The sequence below is a fragment of the Pan troglodytes genome, chromosome 17 (genome assembly GCF_028858775.2).
Source record: "Pan troglodytes isolate AG18354 chromosome 17, NHGRI_mPanTro3-v2.0_pri, whole genome shotgun sequence".
In the NCBI taxonomy this organism is placed as follows: Eukaryota; Metazoa; Chordata; class Mammalia; order Primates; family Hominidae; genus Pan; species Pan troglodytes.
The window spans coordinates 18,572,380-18,596,231 of record NC_072415.2 but is presented as its reverse complement, the minus strand read 5'-3'; the positions used below and the strand labels follow the sequence as shown (position 1 = coordinate 18,596,231).

The 23,852-nt window shown below is 46.8% G+C and overlaps 2 protein-coding genes across 5 annotated transcripts in view; one reads left to right on the top strand and one right to left on the bottom strand.

The window, feature by feature from the left end:
• The first annotated feature begins 237 nt into the window (after positions 1-237).
• On the top strand, positions 238-23,541 carry TUBB6 (tubulin beta 6 class V). 3 transcript variants are annotated; one of them, XM_016933279.3, is made up of 4 exons: positions 238-396; positions 734-842; positions 2,988-3,098; positions 21,229-23,541. In XM_016933279.3, exons 1-4 carry the CDS (start codon positions 340-342, stop codon positions 21,264-21,266), a joined length of 315 nt encoding a protein of 104 aa, XP_016788768.1. In that variant the 5' UTR covers positions 238-339; the 3' UTR covers positions 21,267-23,541. The 3 variants fall into 3 exon arrangements, with proteins under 3 accessions (XP_016788768.1, XP_512200.3, XP_016788769.2); XM_512200.8 differs by lacking the exon at positions 21,229-23,541 and adding an exon at positions 17,163-18,664 and having other exon boundaries at positions 257-396; XM_016933280.4 differs by lacking the exons at positions 238-396; positions 734-842; positions 2,988-3,098; positions 21,229-23,541 and adding exons at positions 9,777-10,103; positions 12,591-12,800; positions 17,163-18,664.
• AFG3L2 (AFG3 like matrix AAA peptidase subunit 2) overlaps positions 21,023-23,852 on the bottom strand; it is a 48,278-nt gene continuing 45,448 nt past the window's right edge. For both annotated transcript variants that reach the window (XM_512199.7, XM_063795927.1), the window contains one exon: positions 21,023-21,866. In XM_512199.7, the coding sequence (XP_512199.2) occupies positions 21,648-21,866 (219 nt within the window). In that variant the 3' untranslated portion in view covers positions 21,023-21,647. The remainder of the gene's footprint in view (positions 21,867-23,852) is intronic.

Genomic DNA, 23,852 nt, shown 5'->3' with positions numbered 1-23,852 from the left:
ACTCGCGTCTCCCTCGGGCGGGGCACCACAAGGGGCAGCGAAACGGTGGTGGGGGCGGGCGCCGCGCTCCTTCCCGTCTCCTCCCCGCCAGCTCCGGGCCCGTCCTTTTCCGCCCGGCTCCCGGCAAGGGTCCCCCGACTGGAGCCCGCGCGTCCTCCCTCGGCTGCTGCAGGCCGGGCCGCGGCGTCGAGCGGGGGCGGCGGGGCGGGGCCCGCAGCCATTGGCGAGCGGCGGGGCGGGGGCGGGGGCGCGGAGGGTCGGCCCCGGGACGCGCGCAGCCGGCCCGCAGTTGCCGCCGTCGTCCGCAGAGCCAGTGCCTAGCGCAGAGCCGCGCCCGCCATGAGGGAGATCGTGCACATCCAGGCGGGCCAGTGCGGGAACCAGATCGGCACCAAGGTGGGCCTGGCGCGGTGGAGGGCTTCTCCGCGGGTGGGCTGCTGGCGGGCCCCGGGTCTCCCGGCGCGACCCCCGCCGGGGCGCGCACCCGCTGTGTGCCCCTGGGTCCTCGGAGCCCGGTGCGGACCCGCGAGGGCCGCAGGGAGGGAGCGCCCAGGGCGTGGCCGGCCGGGGACCCTCTACTCCTCGCTCCCCACCCCCATCCCAACTGGGAGCGGCTGCCGGCGGCTCAGGCGCGCCTGGAATTCGGCCGCCGGGGCGCCTGGGGTGGGCGCGGGTGGCGGCGTCCCGGGCTCTGGGTTCTGAGCGTCTGTCCCCCCGCCTTGCCCTGCCCAAGTTTTGGGAAGTGATCAGCGATGAGCACGGCATCGACCCGGCCGGAGGCTACGTGGGAGACTCGGCGCTGCAGCTGGAGAGAATCAATGTCTACTACAATGAGTCATCGTGTGAGTAGCAAGGCCGCCGCGCCCTGCCCGGCCGGGACCCGCGTGGACGCTCGGGCGCCGCCTCTTAGCGCGGCGAGTTTGCTTCGGGAAAAGTTCTCTCGGGGTGTAGCAGGATGCCCGGCCACTCCCTTCGCTCCTCCGGGGCGGGAAATCCGCCGTCAGTTTATTCAAACAGCTCGATTCAGCCTATCCTGAGGGTCTGAGCGCTTGAACGGGACCACCCGTTAGCGTTGTGAAATCAACGTAGCGGTTCCTGTCCAGCCTTCTCTGTCTAGCCGGGCGCGGTGGCTCAAGCCTCTAATCCCAGCACTTTGGGAGGCCGAGACTGGAGGATCATTTGGGCCCAGGAGTTCAGGACCAGCCTGGGCAGCATAGGAGACCACCCCCCCGCCCCCCTCCTGCCCCGATCTCTACAACAATTTTAAAATTAGCCGGGCTTGGTGGCCCACCCCTGTAGTACCAGTTAACTGAGGGCTTGAGCTCAGGAGGTCGAGGCTGCAGTGAGCTGTGATCGCGCCACTGCACTCCAGCCTGGGTGACAGAGCGAGACCCTGTTAGAATAAATTAGAGCGTTTCTCAAGGATCCTTGGGAAAAACAAAGCTTCCCCCCCCCACCCCAGTTTAAAACGTATCTCTTATTGGGGATTCTTGGCTAAAAATTTGAGAAACGTTCTCTTAAGTGACTTTTCTGGTCCCTTGCAGACCTCTAAAAAGACTTTAACCTCCCTGGAAGTTGAAACTCCAGGCAGTTCTCAGCAACTAGTGGAGTTTTATTCATTTACGCAGCAATGACAAAAGGCTGGGAACATCAGGGCATGGAAGATGAAATTTCTAGAGGACACTAAGGATAGTTCCAGTATACACTGCACTTCATGTTAATCCCTCACCCAGCTTGGGTACATCCATTTTCGATCTGGGCGAGTGCACTGCAGGACAGGAGTTGAAGAGCAGGTCCTATCTGGAATCATATTAACCGTGTCCTCACTGGGAACAAGTTCTAGCCCAACTGGCATGAAATTTCCACACAAGAACACTCTGACTCAAAATGAGAGTGACTCTGGGGAAACAGAGCCAGTGGAGTGCTCCGGGTAACAAGGTTCTCAGACTGCACATGGGCACATGTATGTGTATGCATGGGGGAGGTGTCACAAAGCAGAGAATTTCATCCAAACCTGGCAATTTGCTGTAATACATAGTTTATTTCCATGGAGCTAAAGTTGTAAAACTTCCTAACAGGAAAGAGGTGTCAGGGTGAGCTGGAAAATACAGTAGGCAGGAAGTCAGGGGACTTGATTTCTCATCCTGCCTCTTCCTGGAACCTCCTCTGCCAGGTCATGCCTGGACTCGTTCCTCATTCCAGTGTTAAGGTTCTAGGATTTTTTTTCTTTCTTTTTTTTTAAGAGACAGGGTTTCGGCCAGGCACGGTGGCTCACCCCTGTAATCCCAGCACTTTGGGAGGCCGAGGTGGGCAGATCACAAGGTCAGGAGATCGAGACCATCCTGGCTAACACAGTGAAACCCTGTCTCTACTGAAAATACAAAAAAAATTAGCCGGGCGTGGTGGTGGGCACCTGTGGTCCCAGCTACTTGGGAGGCTGAGGCAGGAGAATGGCGTGAACCCAGGAGGCGGAGCTTGCAGTGAGCCGAGATCACACCACTGCATTCCAGCCTGGGCGACAGAGCGAGACTCCATCTCAAAAAAAAAAAAACGGTCTCACTCTGGAGTACAGTGGCATAACCATGGCTCACTGCAGTCTTGACCTCCTGGGTTCAGATGATCCTGCCACCTCAGCTTCCAGAGTAGCTAGGACTAGAGGTGCACACCACCACACTTAGCTAATTTTTTTGGTTTTTTGTTTGTTTGTTTTTAGAAACAGGGTTTTGCTCTGTTGCCCAGGCTGGTCTTGATTGAACTCCTGGGCTCAAGCGATCTGCCCACCTCAGCCTCCCAATGTGCTGAGATTACAGGGATGAGCCAGTGCGCCCAGCCAATTCTGTGATTCTAAGAAAGTTCCTGTACCCTTTCTGAAAAGATCCTGGTTGATCCATTCCAGGCAGCTAGAACTGGTGGGACTTGAAAGGGGGAAGTCAATTACTTTAGAAACCTGAAAGGTAACTCTTGTGGGTGGTTCTTTTCTCCTCCAGCTCAGAAATATGTGCCCAGGGCCGCCCTGGTGGACTTAGAGCCAGGCACCATGGACAGCGTGCGGTCCGGGCCTTTTGGACAGCTTTTCCGGCCTGACAACTTCATCTTTGGTAGGTTCCATCTTTCTCACTTTCTTCTTCTTCTTTTATTTTTTTTAAATCAAATATTTTATATGCCAGATTTAAAGCATCACGTGTCATAGAAAAAGTGTGAATGGAAATCAATGGTTCCCAGCCCCACCCCTCCCATCCCTAGCTGGGTTCATCACAAGGAACAGTTTTTTTTAAATCTTGACTTTTTTGGTGGGAAGGAACCTCTATCTCTCTAAATGAAATTCTTCTACTGGTAGTTCTTGATTAAAAAACAAAAACCAGGCCAGGCGCGGTGGCTCATGCCTGTAATCCCACCACTTTGGGAGGCCGAGACGAGCGGATCACGAGGTCAGGAGATCGAGACCATCCTGGCTGACACGGTGAAACCCTGTCTCTACTAAAAATACAAAAAATTAGCCGGGCATGGTGGCACGTGCCTGTAGTCCCAGCTACTCGGGAGGCTGAGGCAGGAGAATCACTGGAACCCGTGAGGTAGAGGTTGCAGTGAGCTGAGATTGCACTACTGCACTCCAACCTGGGTGACAGAGCGAGACTCCATCTCAAAAATAGCAAAAAACAAAAAAACAAAAACCAAGAAACAATTTTAGACATTAGCTTCTTTCTCCCCATCATTATAAAGTTATTTTGCCATTTGTTTTTGGTTCGTATATTGGTTTTATCAGAATTAGGTAAATCCTTTTTTTCTTGCTTCTTCCACCTAAAAAATGATAGTAAAACATATCTTTCTGCAGACTTCTAAAGAAAATTATATAAAATTAAATGAAGTGGTACCATTAATGTTATCAAGTAGAACCTACAGGATAGGTGGCAGATTTGGAAGTTTCCCACCTATTTTAATGTTAGAGACCACATATCTATTGACATTATTGCTAAAAAAAAAAAAAAAAATTCCTCACTCAATCAAACATATTTCCAATACCTGTGAAAGGCAGTGTCTTCCAAGAAAATGTGAAGAATTTGAAGACTGATTCTGGCTTAAAAGCACTATGGTGTAGGAATCAAATACATCATGAAAAATCTACATTCCAACCCCTTTCTCAAAAGGCACCAGGAAGAGATAGTTTAATTGAGGGTAACAGACAATCCCATTATCCAAACCATTCCAGAGAGAAAATGATGGAAAACTTCCCAACATTTCCTATGAGGCTAGGTAGCTTCTACTAGAACATACAAGTGAAAGCTGTATATCAAACTTACTTAAAAATATAGATGCAAAAATCCAAAATAAAATACTTAGAATATCAAATGCAGTTGTGTTTTTTTAAAAATATATTAATAGCACATTGTGACCAAGTAAGACTGAGACGCAGACAGTGTAATGGTTAGGAGTCTGGCTGTGCTGCCATACTCCCTGGGTTTAAATTTTGGCCCTTCCACTCACTATGTGGCCTTAGACTTATTTAACTTACTTGTGACTTAATTTCCTCATCACAAGTGGGACTGTCTACCTCTTAGTGAGATGTAAGGATTAAATAAACACTTAGAATGTCTAGTACAAAATAAGTGTTTGAGAAATACTAGCAACATCCCAGGAATGCAAGGATGGTTCAACATTAAGAAGTCTACTAATAGATTAAAGACAACATCTTAATAGATGACCCAAAAAAGTGGGGTTTTTTTCTGACTCCCAGCAGGAAACAATTTTTTAAAAAAGATTAAAGTTTTGGAAGCCAGGAGCAGTAGCTAATGCCTGTAATCCCAGCACTTTGGGAGGCCAAGGTGGGTGGATCACCTGAGGTCGGGAGTTTGAGACCAGCCTGACCAACATGGAGAAACCCCATCTCTACTAAAAATACAAAATTAGCCCAGTGTGGTGGCACATGCCAGTAATCCCAGCTACTCGGGAGGCTGAGGCAGGAGAATCACTTGAACCCGGCAGGCGGAGGTTGCGGTGAACCAAGATCGCGCCATTGCACTCCAGCCTGGGCAACAAGAGTGAAACTCTATCTCAAAAAAAAAAAAAAAAAAAAAAAAAAAAGATAAAGTTTTGGATGTGTTCCTGATTTGTAGAGGACAAAAAAACTTCTATGTAAGCTGGAAGTAGAAAGAAACTTCCTTTATTTACAGATTATCTACCAGAAACCCATAGCAACATTACACTCCCTGGTGAAACATTAGAAGCATTCCCAGCAGAATTAGGTATAAGAAACAGATGTCCATTGTCTCTACAATTATTCCATGTTCTGAAGGCTTTAGCCAGTGCACAAAAACCAGAGAAAGAAAAAATGCAAATCATGTAAAGGAAAAGACAAAAGTGTTATTTGTTGATGAAATGATTCTCTTGGAGTTTCCAGATAGGCTATCAGCTGAAAAATGACTAGCACTTACAAGACTTCAGTAAGGGAGCCAGACACAAGATAAAATATTCAGAAATTAATAGTTTTGCGATCAGGTTACCAATCTTTCTGATTTGCCTGGAACTGGGAGGTGTTCCCCAGGACACTAGACTTTGAGTGCTAAAACTGCCAGGGTGCCAGGCAAACTGGAACAGATGAATCACATTAAAAGCAATAATCACTGGGGAACACATCCTATTCACAACTGTAATAAAAGCTATAAATACCTGGGGACAAAATTTACTACTAACTAGAGGCAAGAGGGAATTAAAACAAAATATTCTCCCACCAGATTGGCCAGTATTTCAGAAGCTGCTAAGACCTAGTGTTGGTGAAGGTGTTTGGGAAAATAACAGCTGTTCAGAGAACTACTTAGTAGATTGAGCAAATCAATAATTTCCATCCAAGAGTTCCAGTTCAAGGAATCTGTTCTGCAGAAATGCTCACACATAGAGATTGCAGATTGGCCTCCAGGAGAGCTGAATCCATTTGCATGCCCACGGGGGGTGTCTGAGAGCTCCTCTTGCCCGGTGTCATCCTTGTCAATTCAGAGGGACTGCTCTCTGAGTACCGTAATAAAGACCTGACTTGGATAACATTAATATTCTGTATTGTGAGAAAGGAAAAAGTACGACCCTACTTTATACAGATCAGCACTGAGTAACTCACTTACTAAGTAGGTATAGACTCAGCAGCCACAGCTTCTTTCTGGACCACATTCCCAGGTCACAGAGTTAACGTAGCCAGGAAGAAAGAGCACTGCACCGGGAGAGGGAAACTGAGCAGCTGACCCTAGCTCTGTGCCCACTGGCAGCATCAGTTCCCGTCTCTGGGTGTCTTCACTTTACTATCTGAAATGAAGGACCCCCCCAAGCATCTTGGGGTCACAGACCCCTGTAAGAATCTGTGAGAAGAAATGGCCCTATCTCCCCCACTTCTTGTAGAATTCTGCCCAGTCTTCTCCTTGAGGTTCAGTGGATTTTTGGTGAGAATCTGAGCGAGCGGACAGCTAAGATTTCTTGAGTCTGAATTATAGTTGGCTGAGTCAACCGTGGTCTCAGTAAGCTTTACCAGACACAATTCATGTATTTCCAACTAATACACCTTTTAGAAATCACACCTCTTCTTTGATAGGCAGTGTGTGCACATGGTGCGCAGCTGGAAAGGCCATACAGTGAAAACCCACCTCCCTCCCTGCCTGCCTCCCTCGCAGGAGTCCTTCCTGAGATTGGGAAACAGTTACAAGCATATCTGTGAATTTTTATAGATAAAGAAGATCTTAAAGTTTTACGTATGTAAAATATGTACCTTCTTCAAAGAAGGATATGAAACAACAGTAAAAGACAGGCATAAATGTAGCAGTTTACAACACAGAGTCAACTGTGAGCTCAGCTGTGGCTGAGAATTAATTTTAGCTCTGGGTTTCTGGCAACTAAATCCAAAAAAGGAAGCACAGCAGGTGACACAGCTGACATTGTCTCATAAAGGGGAATATATGCTTTTAATATATTTAAAAGGGAGCTCTCCCCACCATCCTGAGTGATTTGTATTTATTTTTAATTTGTACTTTGCTTTGCTTTTTAAACTTTGCTTTTTTTTAGCAAAAACTAATATAACCACACTCTTAAAAGTTTAAAACTAGAGTTAAAAAAAAATTCTGTATGCTCATCATCTTAGTGTAATTATTGTCAGCACTGAGGTATTTTTTTCACCTTTGTTTCTTTCTTTTTGCTGACTTTCATTATTGTAATCATGGTATCATTTATATCTTTTTCCATTGAACATTATATTATAAACCATATTTCACATTTAGTTTCTAAAATCCATAATTTTTAATAGCTCCATAATGTGTAATTAATTCTTTATGCAACTTTATAATGGCCAATAATCAGGAAGCTGTTTCTTTTCAGCTTTTTGCTCTTAAAAGGAATATTGAACATCTTGATTCACTTAAATTTGTCTGTTTCTGACTTTGATTTCAGAATAGATTCTCAAAAAGCAAAATTACTGGGTCAAAGAGTGAAGAGATTTAAGCCCTTTTTACACACTTCCAATTGGATTAATGCCACCAGCAGTGTCTGAGAGCATAGTTTTTGCTGCACTTTTGCCTGAAATTAAACTTTTCAAAGAAACGTAGCAACTGAATGCTTATTTTATGAGAGACTCAGGGCTTTAAGAACTACTTTATAGGAAATGTAAGAACAGCTCTGAATTTGGCCCTTCTATTCTACACTGACGTAAATTGTCAGTGTAAAACAGAGAAACCTGCACACATATCACACCAGGACTCACGCATAGAGGAGCCAGAAGGCAGGACGTTAAAATACAACTCAGCGCACGCTGCACTGTTCCCCAGGGGAAGGGTGGTTAGCCAAAACTCATGCCACACCCATTACTGCTTTTTGAGATAAAATAGGAAAAAAGTATATAATTCTACATAGTTGAGTAAGTTCACACTCACACTTGTTACACAGGGCTTCATGTACCAGTGGCCGGTTTTATTTCTTAAATGGGTAGTAGGTGTGTAGAGATTCATATTATTTTTCATATGCTTTTGCATGCCTTAACTCTGTCAAAAGAAAGATGTCAGTTGTCTCAAAGGTGTGGTCACGGAAAAGGCAGCTTTCATGGAGAAGGTTTTCAGCAGGTCATGGCTGTTTGGCCCCGGCCCAGTCTGCCCCAGGCCTGGCAGCAACTGAGGGACCCAACCCAGTCTGGATGGGTGCCCCGAGGAGGCCTCACCCACCAGCAGTCAACGCAGTGCAGCCAGGACCTGGCCAGGTCTCAAGAGAGAGTCAAAGCCATGAACTGATCTTTATGACATGAGTGCATCACAAACTATTGAAGTGGTGAGAAGCTAGTTTCTCATAGCTGCCACTTTAGCAATTGTGAGTTTTCTTTGGTTTATTTGAATTGAACATTGGGAGAGTGTAAGGTCTTTCTAGCTGTTGACAAATGGGATCACGAAGATTAAGACAAATTAAGACAGACCTATGGTGCCCATTTAGTTATCTAATTGTCCCTGTAAGCCTTCAAAAATGTTAGAAATGACCTTTGGCACATAAAAACTGTCCCCGAAATTGCTTCTTGCATCTTTGCTTCATCTGACTTGCAACCCTATTTTTGATTCAGAATGTTTTAAGTTTTCAACAGGTTGTACTGACATGATATGTCTTTAATAGGAATTTTAGCAAGTTGACACCATTTTGAGTTAAGAATTGTGACTTGTTTAAATGAATATGCTTATTTGTTAAAATAACATATTATGGAGAATGGAGAAGTATCCAGAATGTATAAACATTCTATATTGTTTAGCTAAATAGTTTTTAAGTCGTTCTCCAGTAAAAGAGGCAGAATTGTCTGTGAACTGGAGATGATCCATCCTCGCTGGCTTTATACCATATTGTTTCAGTTAGAGTTGGTAAATTACAATAAACCAGTGTCATTCCATTTCCAAATAGAGTTTGAAATGATTTAGGAAACACTCACTTACATTAGTAGTGTATACTTTTAAAAGTGAAAGTTACCTATAATTCCAGCACTTTGGGAGGCGCAGACAGGCAGATCATCTGAGGTCAGGAGTTCGAGACCAGCCTGGCCAACATGGTGAAACCCTGTCTCTACTGAAAATACAAAAATTAGCCAGGCGTGATGAGCACCTGTAATCCCAGCTACTCGGGAAGCTGAGGCAGGAAAATCACTGGAACCTGAGAGGCGGAGGTTGCAGTGAGCCGAGATTGAGCCATTGCACTGCAGCCTGGGTGATGGAGTGAGACCCTGTCAAAAAAAAAAAAAAAAAGAAAACTTTCAAGTTGGGCAGTGGCTAATGCCTGTAATCCCAACACTTTGGGAGGCTGAGGCAGGTAGATCACTTGAGCCCAGGAGTTGAAGGTCAGCCTGGGCAATATAGTAAGACCCTCTGTACAAAAAGTTTTTTTAAATTAGCTAGGCGTGGTGGTGTGCACCTGGGGTCCCAGCTATTCAGGAGGCTGAGGTGGGAGGATCACTTGAGCTAGGGAGGTTGAGGCTGAGGCTGCAGTGAGCGGTGTTTGCGCCACTGCACTCCAGCCTGGGCGACAAAGCAAGACCCTGTCTCAAAAAAAAGAAAAGAAAAACTTCTGTAATGAATTGCTGGTTGCATAGCAGTCATACCTACTCTATTGTTGGAAAGTTTTGTGGGAAAAGAATGAAGCACCAGAAAGGTAAACGTTCTTCCAGCCTCTTTCTGTATTTCTAACTTTTTCTTCCAGATTCAGGGCTAGAAGAGGGGGCATGAGTACACAGACCCTTGACACTTACTCCATCACCCATTGTGAGCTCGAAACCAGAGGGGGCACTCAGAGAAAACCCTGGGGACCTGTTGCAGCCCCACTGCCAAAGCTTAGAGTTGGCAGCCTCCTGCTAACTGTCTGGAGTCACTGACTAACATCACACCGTATCAGTACAGAAGATGTTCAGTTCACGACTCCCAAATATTTAACTGGAACATCTGTTGCTATGAGACAGTGGCAAAATATTTTTCAGAAGTCACCAGCTTCCTCCTTTCATCAAGAGCACAGAAAACTTCATGGCTATTCATGCTATAAATATTGAGGAAGCTGGGTAAATGGTGTGAGCTGCAGAGGGAGTCAAGTTCAGCATCTCCGTCCACTTACAGCTAGCTCAGGTCTGATTGATTGGGGTTCTATGTTTGCCAAAAGCCACCTACTATTTTCAGTTGTTGGTTTCTGCTATTTTAATGAAATAGGTCCCAGGCTATTTTGACAGCTGCCCTGGGTCTTTCCTTTGTAAAATGTGACAGTTCTAGCACCGAGTGTGGACCAGCCCCGAGCTTGTTCCTCCCAATACCTATGTTGTAGTTTTGCCAGGTGCTGCCTGCTAGGTTGGGTGGGGAAGGGGTGGAGAGAAGTTGGTGGGGGCTTAGGAAGGACGGTGACCGTTTTCTCGCCTACTAAGAGAAGGCAGTCAGCTAGGATTCACTGTGCAACACAGCTGGGCAGGAAGAAGAGAATCCCCTGTTTGTAAGAGAACAGTCACATACTAGATGCTGTCTACGGCTTGTGAAAAACACAAGGAAATGGCCACCTGAGAGTACTAAAGTGGCCAGGCCCACGGGGTGTGCTGCAAGCACACAGCAGGCATCTGCCTAGCCCGGCCCTCTGCAGAGCCATAGGGCCTGCCATGCCAGTGACACTGGGCTTTGGACTGCCAAATGGGGCAAAGACAATAGGAGAGAAAGGCTGAGCTGATTTCTCAGTGGGACTGAGACGGAGATCTAGGGAGGCTGATGCTACAGACAAGTGCAAGGGCCCTCTGTGGTCAGTTTCAGCTGGCCAGTTCTGCTCTCTGGAAACTTCAGTGTTCAATATTTAAATGTGTGGTTTTGTTTGTTTGTTTGTTTGAGATGGGGTCTTGCCTTGTCACCCAGGCTGGAGTGCAGTGGTGTGATCATAGCTCACTGTAGCCTCAAACTCCTGGGCTCAAGCAGTCCTCCCACTTCACCCTCCTGTGCTAGGATTGCAGGTGTGAGCTACCATAGCTGGTCTTATAAAAAAAAAAGTGTTTAATGTTTTCATGTCAAAGTTAAAACAAGTGCTTGTACATGGTTTTTTCAAACAGTACACATAGATTGTGTATACAGTGCAGAAAGGGAAAGCTCTCATCCCTTCTACTGGTGGCCCCTGAGGTTTTATTCCCTAGGGGGATAACCGAGTGTGTAGACAGCTGGGCTGTGTCCTGCTGACATTTTTCCTTTTTTTTTTTCTTTTTTTTTTGAGACGGAGTTTCGCTCTTGTTGCCCAGGCTGGAGTGCAGTGGCGCAATCTCGGCTCACTGCAACCTCCACCTCCTGGGTTCAAGCAATTCTCCTGCCTCAGCCTCTGGAGTAGCTGGGATTACAGGCACCCGCCACCACACCCAGCTAATTTTTTGTATTTTTAGTAGAGACGGGGTTTCCCCATATTGGCCAGGCTGGTCTCGAACTCCTGACCTCAGGTGATCCACCTGTCTCGGCCTCCCAAAAGTACTGGGATTACAGGTGTGAGCCACCGCGCCCGGCCCTGCTGACATTTTTCTGTGTCCATGTGCACCTAGGCGAGCACACAGAGCTGATTTTGTTTGGGGAAAATGGGATCCTGCTACACACACCATTTTGCAGCCTTTTGAAAAATTCATTAATGTATCTCAGACATCCTCCATGACAGTCACAGTGCCTACCATTGTATATGTCATCATTTAGTAACTTCCCACTTACTGATGACATTTTAAAATTTTTCATTAAAGAAGAGCTGGGCTCAGGGGTTCACACCTGCAATCCCAGCGCTTTGGGAGGCCAAGACAGGATGATCACTTGAGTTCAAAAGTTTAAGACCAACATGGACAACATAAGGAGACCCTCTCTACAAAATTTTTCTTTTTTTTGACGGAGTCTCGCTCTGTCGCCCAGGGTGGAGTGCAGTGGTGCGATCTTGGCTCACTGCAAGCTCCGCCTCCCAGGTTCACGCCATTCTCCTGCCTCAGCCTCCCGAGTAGCTGGGACTACAGGCGCCCGCCACCAGGCCATGCTAATTTTTTTTGTATTTTTAGTAGAGACGGGGTTTCACCATGTTAGCGAGGATGGTCTCAATCTCCTGACCTCGTGATCCACCCACCTCGGCCTCCCAAAGTGCTAAGATTACAAGCGTGAGCCACCGTGCCCAGCCAAAAAAATGTTTTTTTAATTGTCCCAGCTACTCAGGAGGCTGAGGCAGGAGGATCCCTTGAGCCCAGGAGTTGGAGGCTGCAGTGGCTATGATTGCACCACTGCACTCCAGCCTGGGTAGCAGTGGAAGACCCCATTTCTAAAATAATAATAATAATAAATTCCTTTTTTATACTTTAATATTCACTTGATTATCATAAAATACATGTTTTAGTTAAAATGTCATAAAGCTAGAAATGAACTCTCTTAGGACCCCATCCTTCAAAGACAACCTGTGCTTTCTTAATTGCATTGTAAATGTTTTAATAAAGTAATTTTTTTTTTCATTTTGCTAGCTAGCTAGGTAAAACATTTTCATGGTTTAGGACTTAAAAGGAACAAAAGGGTATATAGTGAAAAGTTGATCTCCTTCCTACCCCAAACTAGTGTTAAGATTCTTGAATGTCCTTTCAGGTATGTTCAGGCAGACACATATATTCACACACATACAATGGAGCCAGCTGTATACACTGTTCCGTACCCTAGTGTCCCTCCCTGGCTCCCCAGCAACGTATTTTGAAGATCTTTCCCATTTCACAAGTATGGCTGCCTCATTCCTGTTGATGGCTGATAGTATCCTCTGCAGAGATACCGCCATGGATTTAACCAGTCTTCAGTTAATAGGTATTTGGGTTGTTCCCCTTTTTATTATTATAAACTGTTCCTCAGTAAACATTTGTATATATGTCATTTTGCACATGTATGGGTCTATCTAGAAAAACTTACAGAAGTGTAATTGCTGTGTCTAGGGGGATAATTTTGATAGCTGTAGCTCAGCTGTTCTACAGCCCACTGCCCTTGCTATCTCCAGCAGCTCCCGTGGGAAGTGGCCTTCCCCAAACCCTCAGCAGTGCAACTCAGGTGTTTGGATCTCTGTCAGTTTCACAGCAGAAAAATAGAATCTCCTTGTTTTAATTTGCGTTTCCCTTATGAGAAGGGTTTAGCATTATTTCCAGTACCTAAGCTATTGGAATTTCCTTTCCTGTGAGCTGTATGTTTATAGCCTTTGCCTGTTTTCCTAATGGCTGTTGTTTTTCTTACTGATTTAAGGACTTCTTTAGATATTTAAGGAGGGTATCCTTTATATGTGATATGAGTTATTAACAGTCCAGTACATACATTTTAACATTAAGTTCAGTACACTTAATGAAGAATCACAGAATTTGTTTTTTCTTGCACTGAACACCTACAGTGTGTAGCACTGATAAATGCTTCATCCCCCCCAAGAGTAGAGCCACTGTGTAAGGCTGCACTTGTTATGTACTGCAGAAGCCAGGGGTGCCATCAGTAGACCTCATTGTGAGCAGGCCCGTGTCCCAAATTGCATGGGAGCCCCTTGTCCACTAATTAAAGATCGACAAGTGAAAGGCAGCTTGCTTACCCGATGTAGCACTTGGCAGCTCTCAGAGGCAGCCTTGGTGGTTTCACTGCTTCATAGTTCAGTGCCCCCAGGGTGAGTGCAGCATCAGGGATGGACCTGCCCACGTGAAACCAGAGAGGCTGGTCTTTGGCAGTGGCTGTGAATTGTTGCCACCAGCCGTGTGTAGACAAAAGTCAAGTTGGAGTAAATGGGGAGAGGTCTGTATAATGCAATGCAAGTTTTTATGACTTGAATTAGTTAAATCTGCAGCCCAAAATTTCATGAAAATAAATATTTAAAACATTTTATTAAAAATTAAATTGACAAAGTCATATTAGAAATTAGTATTTCAATTTTCCCAACTCTAAGTATACTGGAATAAATTGCCTTAAAGTGAAAGAGTGAGAGTGTATTTAGTAAGTCTTGGTTAAGCCTTTTTGGTTTACATTCAGAAACAAGAAAAGAATGACTGATGTAAAATGTCATGACCTGCAAGTTAGGTCGTTTCCAATTCTGCTTTCTTCAACATTGAGTTGTTGGCCAGGTGCGGTGGCTCACGCCTGTAATCCCAGCACTTTGGGAGGCCGAGGTGGGCGGATCACTTGAGGCCAGGAGTTCAAGACCAGCCTGGCCAACGTGGTGAAACCCTCTCTCTACTAAAAAATACAAAAATTAGCCGGGTGTGGTGGCAGCACCTGTAATCCCAGCTTCTCGGGGGGCTGAAGCAGAATTGCTTGAACCCAGGAGGTGGAGGTTGCAGTGAGACAATACCGTGCCACTGCACTTTAGCCTGGGCAACAGAGTGAGACTCCATCTCAAAATAAATAAATAAATAAATAAACAAAATTGAGTTGTTAAGTGACAGATGATTGAAAATACTTTTTTTTTTTTTTTTTTTTTTGAGACAGGGTCTTGCTCTGTCACCCAGGCTGGAGTGCTGTAGCACAATCTTGGCTCACTGCAACCTCCATCTTCTATGCTTAAGTGATCCTCCCACCTCAGCCTCCCGAGTAGCTGGGACTACAGGCATGCACTACCAGACCCAGCTAATTTTTGTATTTTTAGTAGAGATGGGGTTTTGCCATGTTGCCCAGGCTTGAAAATACTTTTTGATAATAGCTCACTATTTGATTTTTGGGATGTAACTCTGAAGACAATCAAAGAACTGAATGACATTGTAGAACATAATTCATTCCCATTTACATATATCTGTGGACAAGATTTCTCATATATGTAAAAATTAAGAGGAATACAATTGATCCCAAGCCTTGGCCCTTTCTGGCAGTATTTAATATTCACCCTTGGATAAATGAATTAATAGGAAAAAAAAGATAGATAGGTAGATAGATAGATAGATAGATAGATAACATTATTTAATACTTTGTAATCACAGGAAATTAAAAAGAATCAACTTCAACTGATTGGAATTATTTCTGATTTTTAAATATATTCTATCAATACATTTAACAGAAGAAGAGTTTTTTAAAGTGATTATATTGTTTCCAGAAATTAAAATTATATCATATGCAACTATTTAATTTATGAAAAATAATAGATGTTAACTTTAAAATAAATGAGAGGTATCTAGTATCTAGTTTTTTCAAATGTTCATTAGCCAAGTGTAGTGGCATGTGCCTGTAGTCCCTGCTACTCAAGAGGTTGAATTGGGAGAATCACTTAAGCCCAGGAGTTCAAGGCTGCAGTCAGCTAGGGTGGTGCCAGTGTACGCCACCCTGGGTGACAGAGCGAGACCTTGTCTCTAAATAAATAAATACAAATGTTCACAGCAATGTATGAAAGCCATTGCATTATATTAAACTCGTAGTGCCCAGAAAACCAAAAACAAAAATTAGTTCCTCCCACTCCTACGTGCATCTGTTCATATGGACATACAAACCTGTGTAATTTTTACAGCTGGGAAAAAAATGCTTCTGCTAGTGAAATAATCCATTTTAAAATGAGATAAAATGAAAAATAGGATTTTAAATTTAAGAGCCAATCTTTCAGATTCAAATTTTTTTAGGTAAAGTAAGATATACATAAGCCTGTCTGGCAAAAATGCACCATTATGGGGCTGGCCCGGTGGCTCACACCTGTAATCCCAGCACTTTGGGAGGCCGAGGTGGGTGGATCATGAAGTCAGGAGATGGAGACCATCCTGGCTAACATGGTGAAACCCCATCTCTACTAAAAAATACAAAAAATTAGCCAGGCGTGGTGGTGGGTGCCTGTAGTCACAGCTACTGGGGAGGCTGAGGCAGGAGAATGGTGTGAACCCGGGAGGCGGAGCTTGCAGTGAGCCGAGATCGCACCACTGCACCTCCAGCCTGGGTGGCAAAGCAAGACTCCGTCTCAAAAAAAAAAGCACCATTATGCAGAAAACAGACTAGGTCTCTTTCTTGTTACTTGAACTCTGCATAAAATACAGAAGTCTTTCAGACATATTAAGCTCCTTTTCTCAACTGGCCTGGAAACAATTTGAGGGCAGGAATTACTTCCTGTGCTTAGTATTTAATTATAGGGGCAGAATAAATAATTGGTTCTGCAAACATTTTGCAACAGTAATTCTGGATGATGAATGAGGGGCTCCATTAACATGAAAAAGTGTCAAGTTTTAAAAATAAAATACTTGGGCCGGGCGCGGTGGCTTACGCCTGTAATCCCAGCACTTTGGGGGGCCGAGGCGGGCGGATCACAAGGTCAGGAGTTCGAGACTATCCTGGTTAACACGGTGAAACCCCGTCTCCACTAAAAATACAAAAATATTAGCCGGGAGTGGTGGCAGGCGCCTGTAGTCCCGGCTACACAGGAGGCTGAGGCAGGAGAATGGCGTGAACCCAGGAGGCGGAGCTTGCAATGAGCCGAGATTGCGCCACTGCACTCCAGCCTGGGCGACAGAGTGAGACTGCGTCTCCAAAAAAAAAAAAAGAAAGAAAGAAAGAAAGAAAAGAAAATACTTATACATAGTACAGTATAAGATTCAGAAAGCCCAAAGGAGAGAATTTTTTTTTTTTTTTTTTGAGCTGTAGTCCCATTCTGACGCCCAAGCTGGAGTGCAGTGGCACCATCTCAGCGCACTAGAACCTCCACCTCCCAGGTCCCAGGTTCAAGCAATTCTCCTGCCTCAGCCTCCCAAGTAGCTGGGACTACAGGCTCCCCACCACCACGCCCGGCTGATTTTTTTATTTTCAGTAGAGATGGGGTTTCCGCATGTTGCCCAGGCTGGTCTCTAACTCCTGACTTCCAGTGATCCACCCGCCTCGGCCTCCCAAAGTGCTGGGATTACAGGCATGAGCCACGGCGCCCGGCCAGTAACTTATTTTTTTAATGTATACCTTTTGTTCCCTTTGAATTCTACCATGTGCAAGAATTACCTCTTTAACATGGAACAACCAGGTCAAAATGTATATACATCTTTAAAATTGACCAGTAGCTACTTTGACTTGCCTAAAAACATACCAGTGCATCTGCTCAGCTGCACCGTTGGTGGGTGCCTGTTTCCCCGGCCCCTCCCTTTGGCTAACAGCACATCATGGAATCACTTCACACCCTCCTTGTCGGTGACCAAGCATGGTGATGGCGCAGCCCTTTCCTGTTTAAACGGCACGGGACTCTCTTTGTTGCAGGCCAGACGGGTGCAGGGAACAACTGGGCGAAAGGGCACTACACGGAGGGCGCGGAGCTGGTGGACGCAGTGCTGGACGTGGTGCGGAAGGAGTGCGAGCACTGCGACTGCCTGCAGGGCTTCCAGCTCACGCACTCGCTGGGCGGCGGCACGGGCTCAGGCATGGGCACGCTGCTCATCAGCAAGATCCGTGAGGAGTTCCCGGACCGCATCATGAACACCTTCAGCGTCATGCCCTCGCCCAAGGTGTCGGACACGGTGGTGGAGCCCTACAATGCCACACTGTCGGTGCACCAGCTGGTGGAGAATACGGACGAGACCTACTGCATCGACAACGAGGCGCTCTATGATATCTGCTTCCGCACTCTGAAGCTGACAACGCCCACCTACGGGGACCTCAACCACCTGGTGTCCGCCACCATGAGTGGGGTCACCACCTCGCTGCGCTTCCCGGGCCAGCTCAATGCTGACCTGCGCAAGCTGGCGGTGAACATGGTGCCCTTCCCGCGCCTGCACTTCTTCATGCCTGGCTTCGCGCCGCTCACCAGCCGCGGCAGCCAGCAGTACCGGGCCCTGACCGTGCCCGAGCTCACCCAGCAGATGTTCGACGCCAGGAACATGATGGCCGCCTGCGACCCGCGCCATGGCCGCTACCTGACCGTGGCCACCGTGTTCCGCGGGCCCATGTCCATGAAGGAGGTGGACGAGCAGATGCTGGCCATCCAGAGTAAGAACAGCAGCTACTTCGTGGAGTGGATTCCCAACAACGTGAAGGTGGCCGTGTGCGACATCCCGCCCCGCGGCCTGAAGATGGCTTCCACCTTCATCGGCAACAGCACGGCCATCCAGGAGCTGTTCAAGCGCATCTCCGAGCAGTTCTCAGCCATGTTCCGGCGCAAGGCCTTCCTGCACTGGTTCACGGGTGAGGGCATGGATGAGATGGAGTTCACCGAGGCCGAGAGCAACATGAACGACCTGGTATCCGAGTACCAGCAGTACCAGGATGCCACCGCCAATGACGGGGAGGAAGCTTTTGAGGATGAGGAAGAGGAGATCGATGGATAGTCGGAATAGAGCTGCCCCAGCTCAGATCCTACAACACGCAAGTTCCTTCTTGAACCCTGGTGCCTCCTACCCCATGGCCCTGAATGGTGCACTGGTTTAATTGTGTTGGTGTCGGCCCCTCACAAATGCAGCCAAGTCATGTAATTAGTCATCTGGAACAAAGACTAAAAGAGCAGAGAATTGCGGGTTCTACCCAGTCAGAAGATCACACCATGGAGACTTTCTACTAGAGGACTTGAAAGAGAACTGAGGGGCCACAAAATAAACTTCACCTTCCATTAAGTGTTCAAGCATGTCTGCAAATTAGGAGGGAGTTAGAAACAGTCTTTTTCATCCTTTGTGATGAAGCCTGAAATTGTGCCGTGTTGCCTTATATGAATATGCAGTATGGGACTTTGAAATAATGATTCATAATAAAATACTAAACGTGTGTCTTCATCTCTCTAGCCATGTGCATAAATGACGTAAGTTACTTTGTATGGTTACAATGGCTACTTGGGTCACTGGTCTCTCCCTGGGGTGAACTCCTCCCCACTTCAGTTCACGAAAACAAGAGAGGAAAGGGCTCTTCTTTAAATGGAGGCTTTAAGGGGGGCAGCCAAAACTGTTGCTAGCTGGAAGGCAATGCAGTACAAACAAAAGCCCCTCCTCCATCCGCAGCCACCTTTTAGACTCCCACAGGATCTTGCATTTTCCCAAGTCAGGTCCTGGGCTAGGGTTCCCCAACCTTGTAGGGGAACAAACAGCCCCAAAAGGCCTCCGGACAAAGCCAGGGGTGCTGGGTGGGAGCTGGGGTGCCAACAGCCAGCCCTGCATGGAAGGGATGGGCCCTTTTCTGCTGTGACCCATCACACCTGATGGCTTCTACCACCGGCCACACCTTTGGAGTTTCCAAAGATAAACTCCACGGGGCACGCACAGTAGCCCTGCTAGTGCCTGGTACAGACCTCACTGTTGACAATATTTTTGCTTTACTTCTTCCTGCCCTCTTGAAGCTGTGAACGTGGGACTTGCTCTAGCCATAAGAATGAGCACAGTGTGTCACCCCCGAGTGGAAGCGTCATGTGCCAGTGCCAGCCCTCCTGCTCTGCCTCCCACGTGGGCAGCCCCCCCGATCCCTCCTGTCCACCCGTCCAGGTTCCTGAGTGACCATCCTGGGCAGAGCCCACTCTGACCTGTGTTGGACAGGGAATAAGAGACAGACAAAGCTTTGTCATTCGGGACCACTTAGGGTTAGGGTTCCCCACAGTACAACCACAACACCACCCTTGGTCTGTGATCCCAGGCCTTACATTGACTAGCTGTATTTATTTTGTGTTAAGCCCCAGCCTTGGGCAGATGGAAAGTTCATCACTAAACACAGCAGCATGGCTTGAGGTGATCACAGATCTTTTTGCAGAAATCTGAACTATTCTGAGACCACAGTAAAAATAAATCTTACCAGCTCACCACGCACATCTGTCCTGAAAACATGTTCCGTGTGACCGTGGAAAGATCCACGCATGAGCAGGCCCCACAAGACGGTGGCACAGGTAGCCACGGTTGCTCCTAGCACAGAGGGCCACTTGCACAGGTTGAGCAGCCATCCAGGGCCCAGAGCTTAAGGTTGCTCACCTCACCAGAAACATGGGTGTTGTCGGTGCTATCTGGCTTTGTCACTCTTACTGTATCAAGCCTGACTGACAGTGGGCCCCACTCTCGTCCCCCGGGAGGCCTCACAGCCAAGGCCTGTGAGAGGGCAGCCCACGCTGGCTCCACGCCTTGCAGTGGTTGGATAAGGAGTAGACAGCGTCTCCTAATCATCTACTGCCTGTACGGTAAAAAGCACACCCAGCACCCTCACAACTGTGTGAGCCTCAGCCTGGAAACAATGCTTCATTGGGCACCTCCCAAAAACACCCTATGAGGAAAGGAAGTGGCCAGTGTGGCAATGCCTGCAGGTGCAAAGGTCCAGCAGGGGGCGCCTGTTCTCCTGGCATGCTGAGCTGTGGAGTCCAAACAGCTGCTTCCATGGCCTGCCAGGGAACAGGTGGGTATCTCAGGCTGCTGGGAAGTAGCCATGGGTGGAGCATGCATGGCCTGGGGCCATGGCAGGGATGCCACTAGATTGTGTTAATTCTAAAGCCACTGTTCCGACAACATCAACACCACACAAGGCAAGCTAGAATAATGCTAAAACAGACCGCTAAAAATGTAAATAGTTAAAAATGCCAGTGTCTCCTCCATGTCCAAATAACAGCAATTGATAGAAGACTTAGCAAATCTTCCTCATGCCATCTTTTTTAAGGAATTTTGATATAGGTTTGCAACACTACAGACTCACTTTTCTGGAAGCACATAACCAATAACTCCCTTTCAATAGACAATAGGAGCAGCTTACCAGTCAGACCACTCCTGAGATGTCCCCAGAGAGCCAGGGCCCAGGGGACTCCAGCTTAGTTCCACTGTTCCTTCTCTAAAATCCAGGTGATGGCTCAGGTCAGCCTGCCAGGCCCGCTACAGTTATACGTTAACTTCTAGACCCAGAAGGTGTGGCCAACATCTGGCCATGACTGGCCTCTTGAGGACCTGCACTGGGGTGGTTATCATGGATTCAGGCCATGACTAACCCCTCAGGACCCATGTACTTTATATCCAGAGCTCAGTGCATCTTTACAGGACACATAACTCTAGAAGGTTCCAACCTCCTGTGGGAGCTGAGGCTGAGATTTTGAAGGATTCTCCTCTAAAAAGCAAGAAAATTTAATTTCTTGCCATTATGTTTTCTAAAAATATCCAGAGCATAAATAGGGACCCTTTGTGTGTTCAGAAAAGTACAGTGTTGACATTTTATTTTTTATGTAAAGAAGCCATATTTACATAATACATTCATATTTTTAAGTATGTTACAGCTCCTGTAGAAAACCATTCCATTAAGACAGCAACAAGTGATCTGGATTCAATCTTTAAAATATTAAGTCAAATTAAAATGTTCTTATCAGGACTCCAATTTAATTTCACAGCCCATCTGCACAGGGGAACTGAGGAGAAACAGGAATGAAGAGTGGGCGACAAAGAGAAAGCATCCCTTCCCACACGCCAAGAGTCCAGTGCAACGATCCCTGCCACACGGTCAGCCGACCCCACTTGGTGCCACAGGGTCCAGCCTCGGCCACTCCGGGCTCAACCTTTCCAGCATGTCTGGGAGCCCAATGAGGCTATGGGACAGTGTGCATTTCCCTCAAGGCCTCCGGAAAGTCACCTGCCACCCACTGTGACCTCTGAGGCTGAAAGGACTAAGGACTCCTTTCCCCATCATTTCAGCTGGGCCAGTGGCTGGCTAAAATCAGCGCAGCGTTCCCATTCTTCTGAAAGCCACAGCTCAAATAATGCACCAGCTGAAACCACAGTGGACAGACTGAGATGGCCTCCCTCTGGGCCTCTAGTTGGCAACTTTCTCACCCGGGGGCTCCTCTTTCTCCTTTTCCCGCTCCTTGTTCCAGTCCTTAAGGCCTTCTGGAAGTGAGGTGTCCTCATCCAAGCTGCCAGTGCCTTCCACAAATTCTTCATAGGTAGATTTTTCCGCAAATGGTCTGGGGCCCAAAAGTTCAACCATATCATTCTTATCTAATACTTCTTTTTCTAACAACAGAAGAGCAACCTGAAATATGAACAATTTTCATTAAATACAGTTACTCAGCAAAGTCTACTCAGAAATATTAATTTTTTATTTACAGGTGACCCCATTCCAAAAAAGGATTTAAGACCAATGAAGAAGATGTCTCATACATAAGGTTGCATAGATTTAGAGTAAGATGTGCAAAATATCAAAGCAACCAATGTCCATCTGTAAGGGATACATTTCCATACTAGACATATTTCCACACATCTGCACAATGAATGCTGACCATCTATAGTAAGGAGGAAGCTGGCCGGGCACAGTAGCTCGCGCCTGTAATCCTAGCACTTTGGGAGGCCGAGGCGGGTGGATCACAAGGTCAAGACCATCCTGGCCAACATGGTGAAACGCTGTCTCTACTAAAAATGCAAAAAAATAGCTGGGCATGGTGGTGTGCGCCTGTAGTCCCAGCTACTTGGGAGGCTGAGGCAGGAGGATCGCTTGAACCCGGGAGGCGGAGGTTGCAGTAAGCCAAGATTGTGCCACTGCACTCCAGCCTGGGCGACAGAGCGAGACTCCTTCTCAAAACAAACAAACAAAAAAAAAAATAGGAGGAGGCTGTGTATGTTCTATATACATCTCAGAGATACACACTTCAATTAAAAAAACAAGATGTTCAGTGTGCACAGCATCTTACGTTTGCTTTTCTGAGGTGATAGGAATGTATCTTTTTACGTGCATTAAAGCAGAATAGGCAGCCAAGTGCGGTGGCTCACACCTGTAATCCCAGCACTTTGGGAGGCCGAGGTGGGCGGATCACCTGAGGTCCGAAGTTCGACACCAGCCTGGCCAAAATGGCGAAACCCCGTCTCTACTAAAAATACAAAAATTAGCCAGGCGCAGTGGTGGGTGCCTGTAAGCCCAGCTACTCAGGAGGCCGAGGCAGGAGAATGGCTTGAACCCAGGAGGCGGAGGCTGCAGTGAGCCGAGATCACGCCATTGCACTCCAGCAGCCTGGGCAACAGAGCAAAACTCGGTCTCAAAAAAAAAAACAGACTAGGCAGGAGCCATTAGCTTAGGGCTTTTTCTGTACCCAGAACCCATCCATACACAAACTGGAACTTAACCTAGAGGCATTCTTTGTAACTAACTTCAAATTAAGCTTCTACCAATCATAAACAGCCAACCAGCCAACTGTGGCAGAACTTGGGACCATGCATTGGACCACACAAATAAGGCAAATGCCCAGCAGTAGCCAATCAAGCAGTCATGCACCGCTAACGACCTTTCAGTCAATGATGGGCCACATGTAGATGGTGGTCCCGTAAGATTATAATACCTTATTTTAACTGTACCTTTTCTATGTTTAGATGTGTTTAGATACCATAGTGTTACAATGGCCTGAAGCACTCAGTACAGTCACATGCGAGCAGGTATGCAGTCTAGGAGCAATAGGCCACACGACATAGCCTAGGTGTGCGGCAGGTGTAGCGCACTCTGATGCCTGCACGACGACAAAATCAACTAACAGCGAACTCCTCAGACCGTATCCCCATCATTAAGCAACACATGACTGCAGTTTCTTTCTTTGCTTCTAGGCTCAGCCTACAAAAGCTTGCTGCTCATGCTGCCGGAGCAGAGCTCTGAACTTCTAATTCTGAGGGCTGCCCGATTCCCAAACTGTTCTTTGCTCAAATAAACTTATTTGTTAAATTTATTTTGTCTAAAGTTTCTTTTAAACGGTACATAAAAAATATATGGCCACGCGCAATGGCTCACACCTGTAATCCCAGCACTTTGGGGCGGCGGATCACCTGAGGTCAGGAGTTCGAGACCAGCCTGCCCAACATGGTGAAACCCTGTCTCTACTAAAAATACAAAAATTAGCCTGGCGTTGTGGCACCTGCCTGTAATCCCAGCTACTCAGGAGGCTGAGGCAGGAGAATTACTTGAACCCAGGAGGCGGAGGTTGCAGTGAGCCAAGATGGAGGCACTGCACTCCAGCCTGGGCAACAGAGGGAAAGTCTG

Excerpts from the sequence above, each read along its gene's own strand:
- TUBB6 (XM_512200.8), top strand. The coding sequence starts at position 340 with ATGAGGGAGATCGTGCACATCCAGGCGGGCCAGTGCGGGAACCAGATC. Across the intron at positions 843-2,987 it reads CTACTACAATGAGTCATCGT|CTCAGAAATATGTGCCCAGG; the intron begins GTGAGTAGCAAG and ends TTTCTCCTCCAG. Across the intron at positions 3,099-17,162 it reads GCCTGACAACTTCATCTTTG|GCCAGACGGGTGCAGGGAAC; the intron begins GTAGGTTCCATC and ends TCTTTGTTGCAG.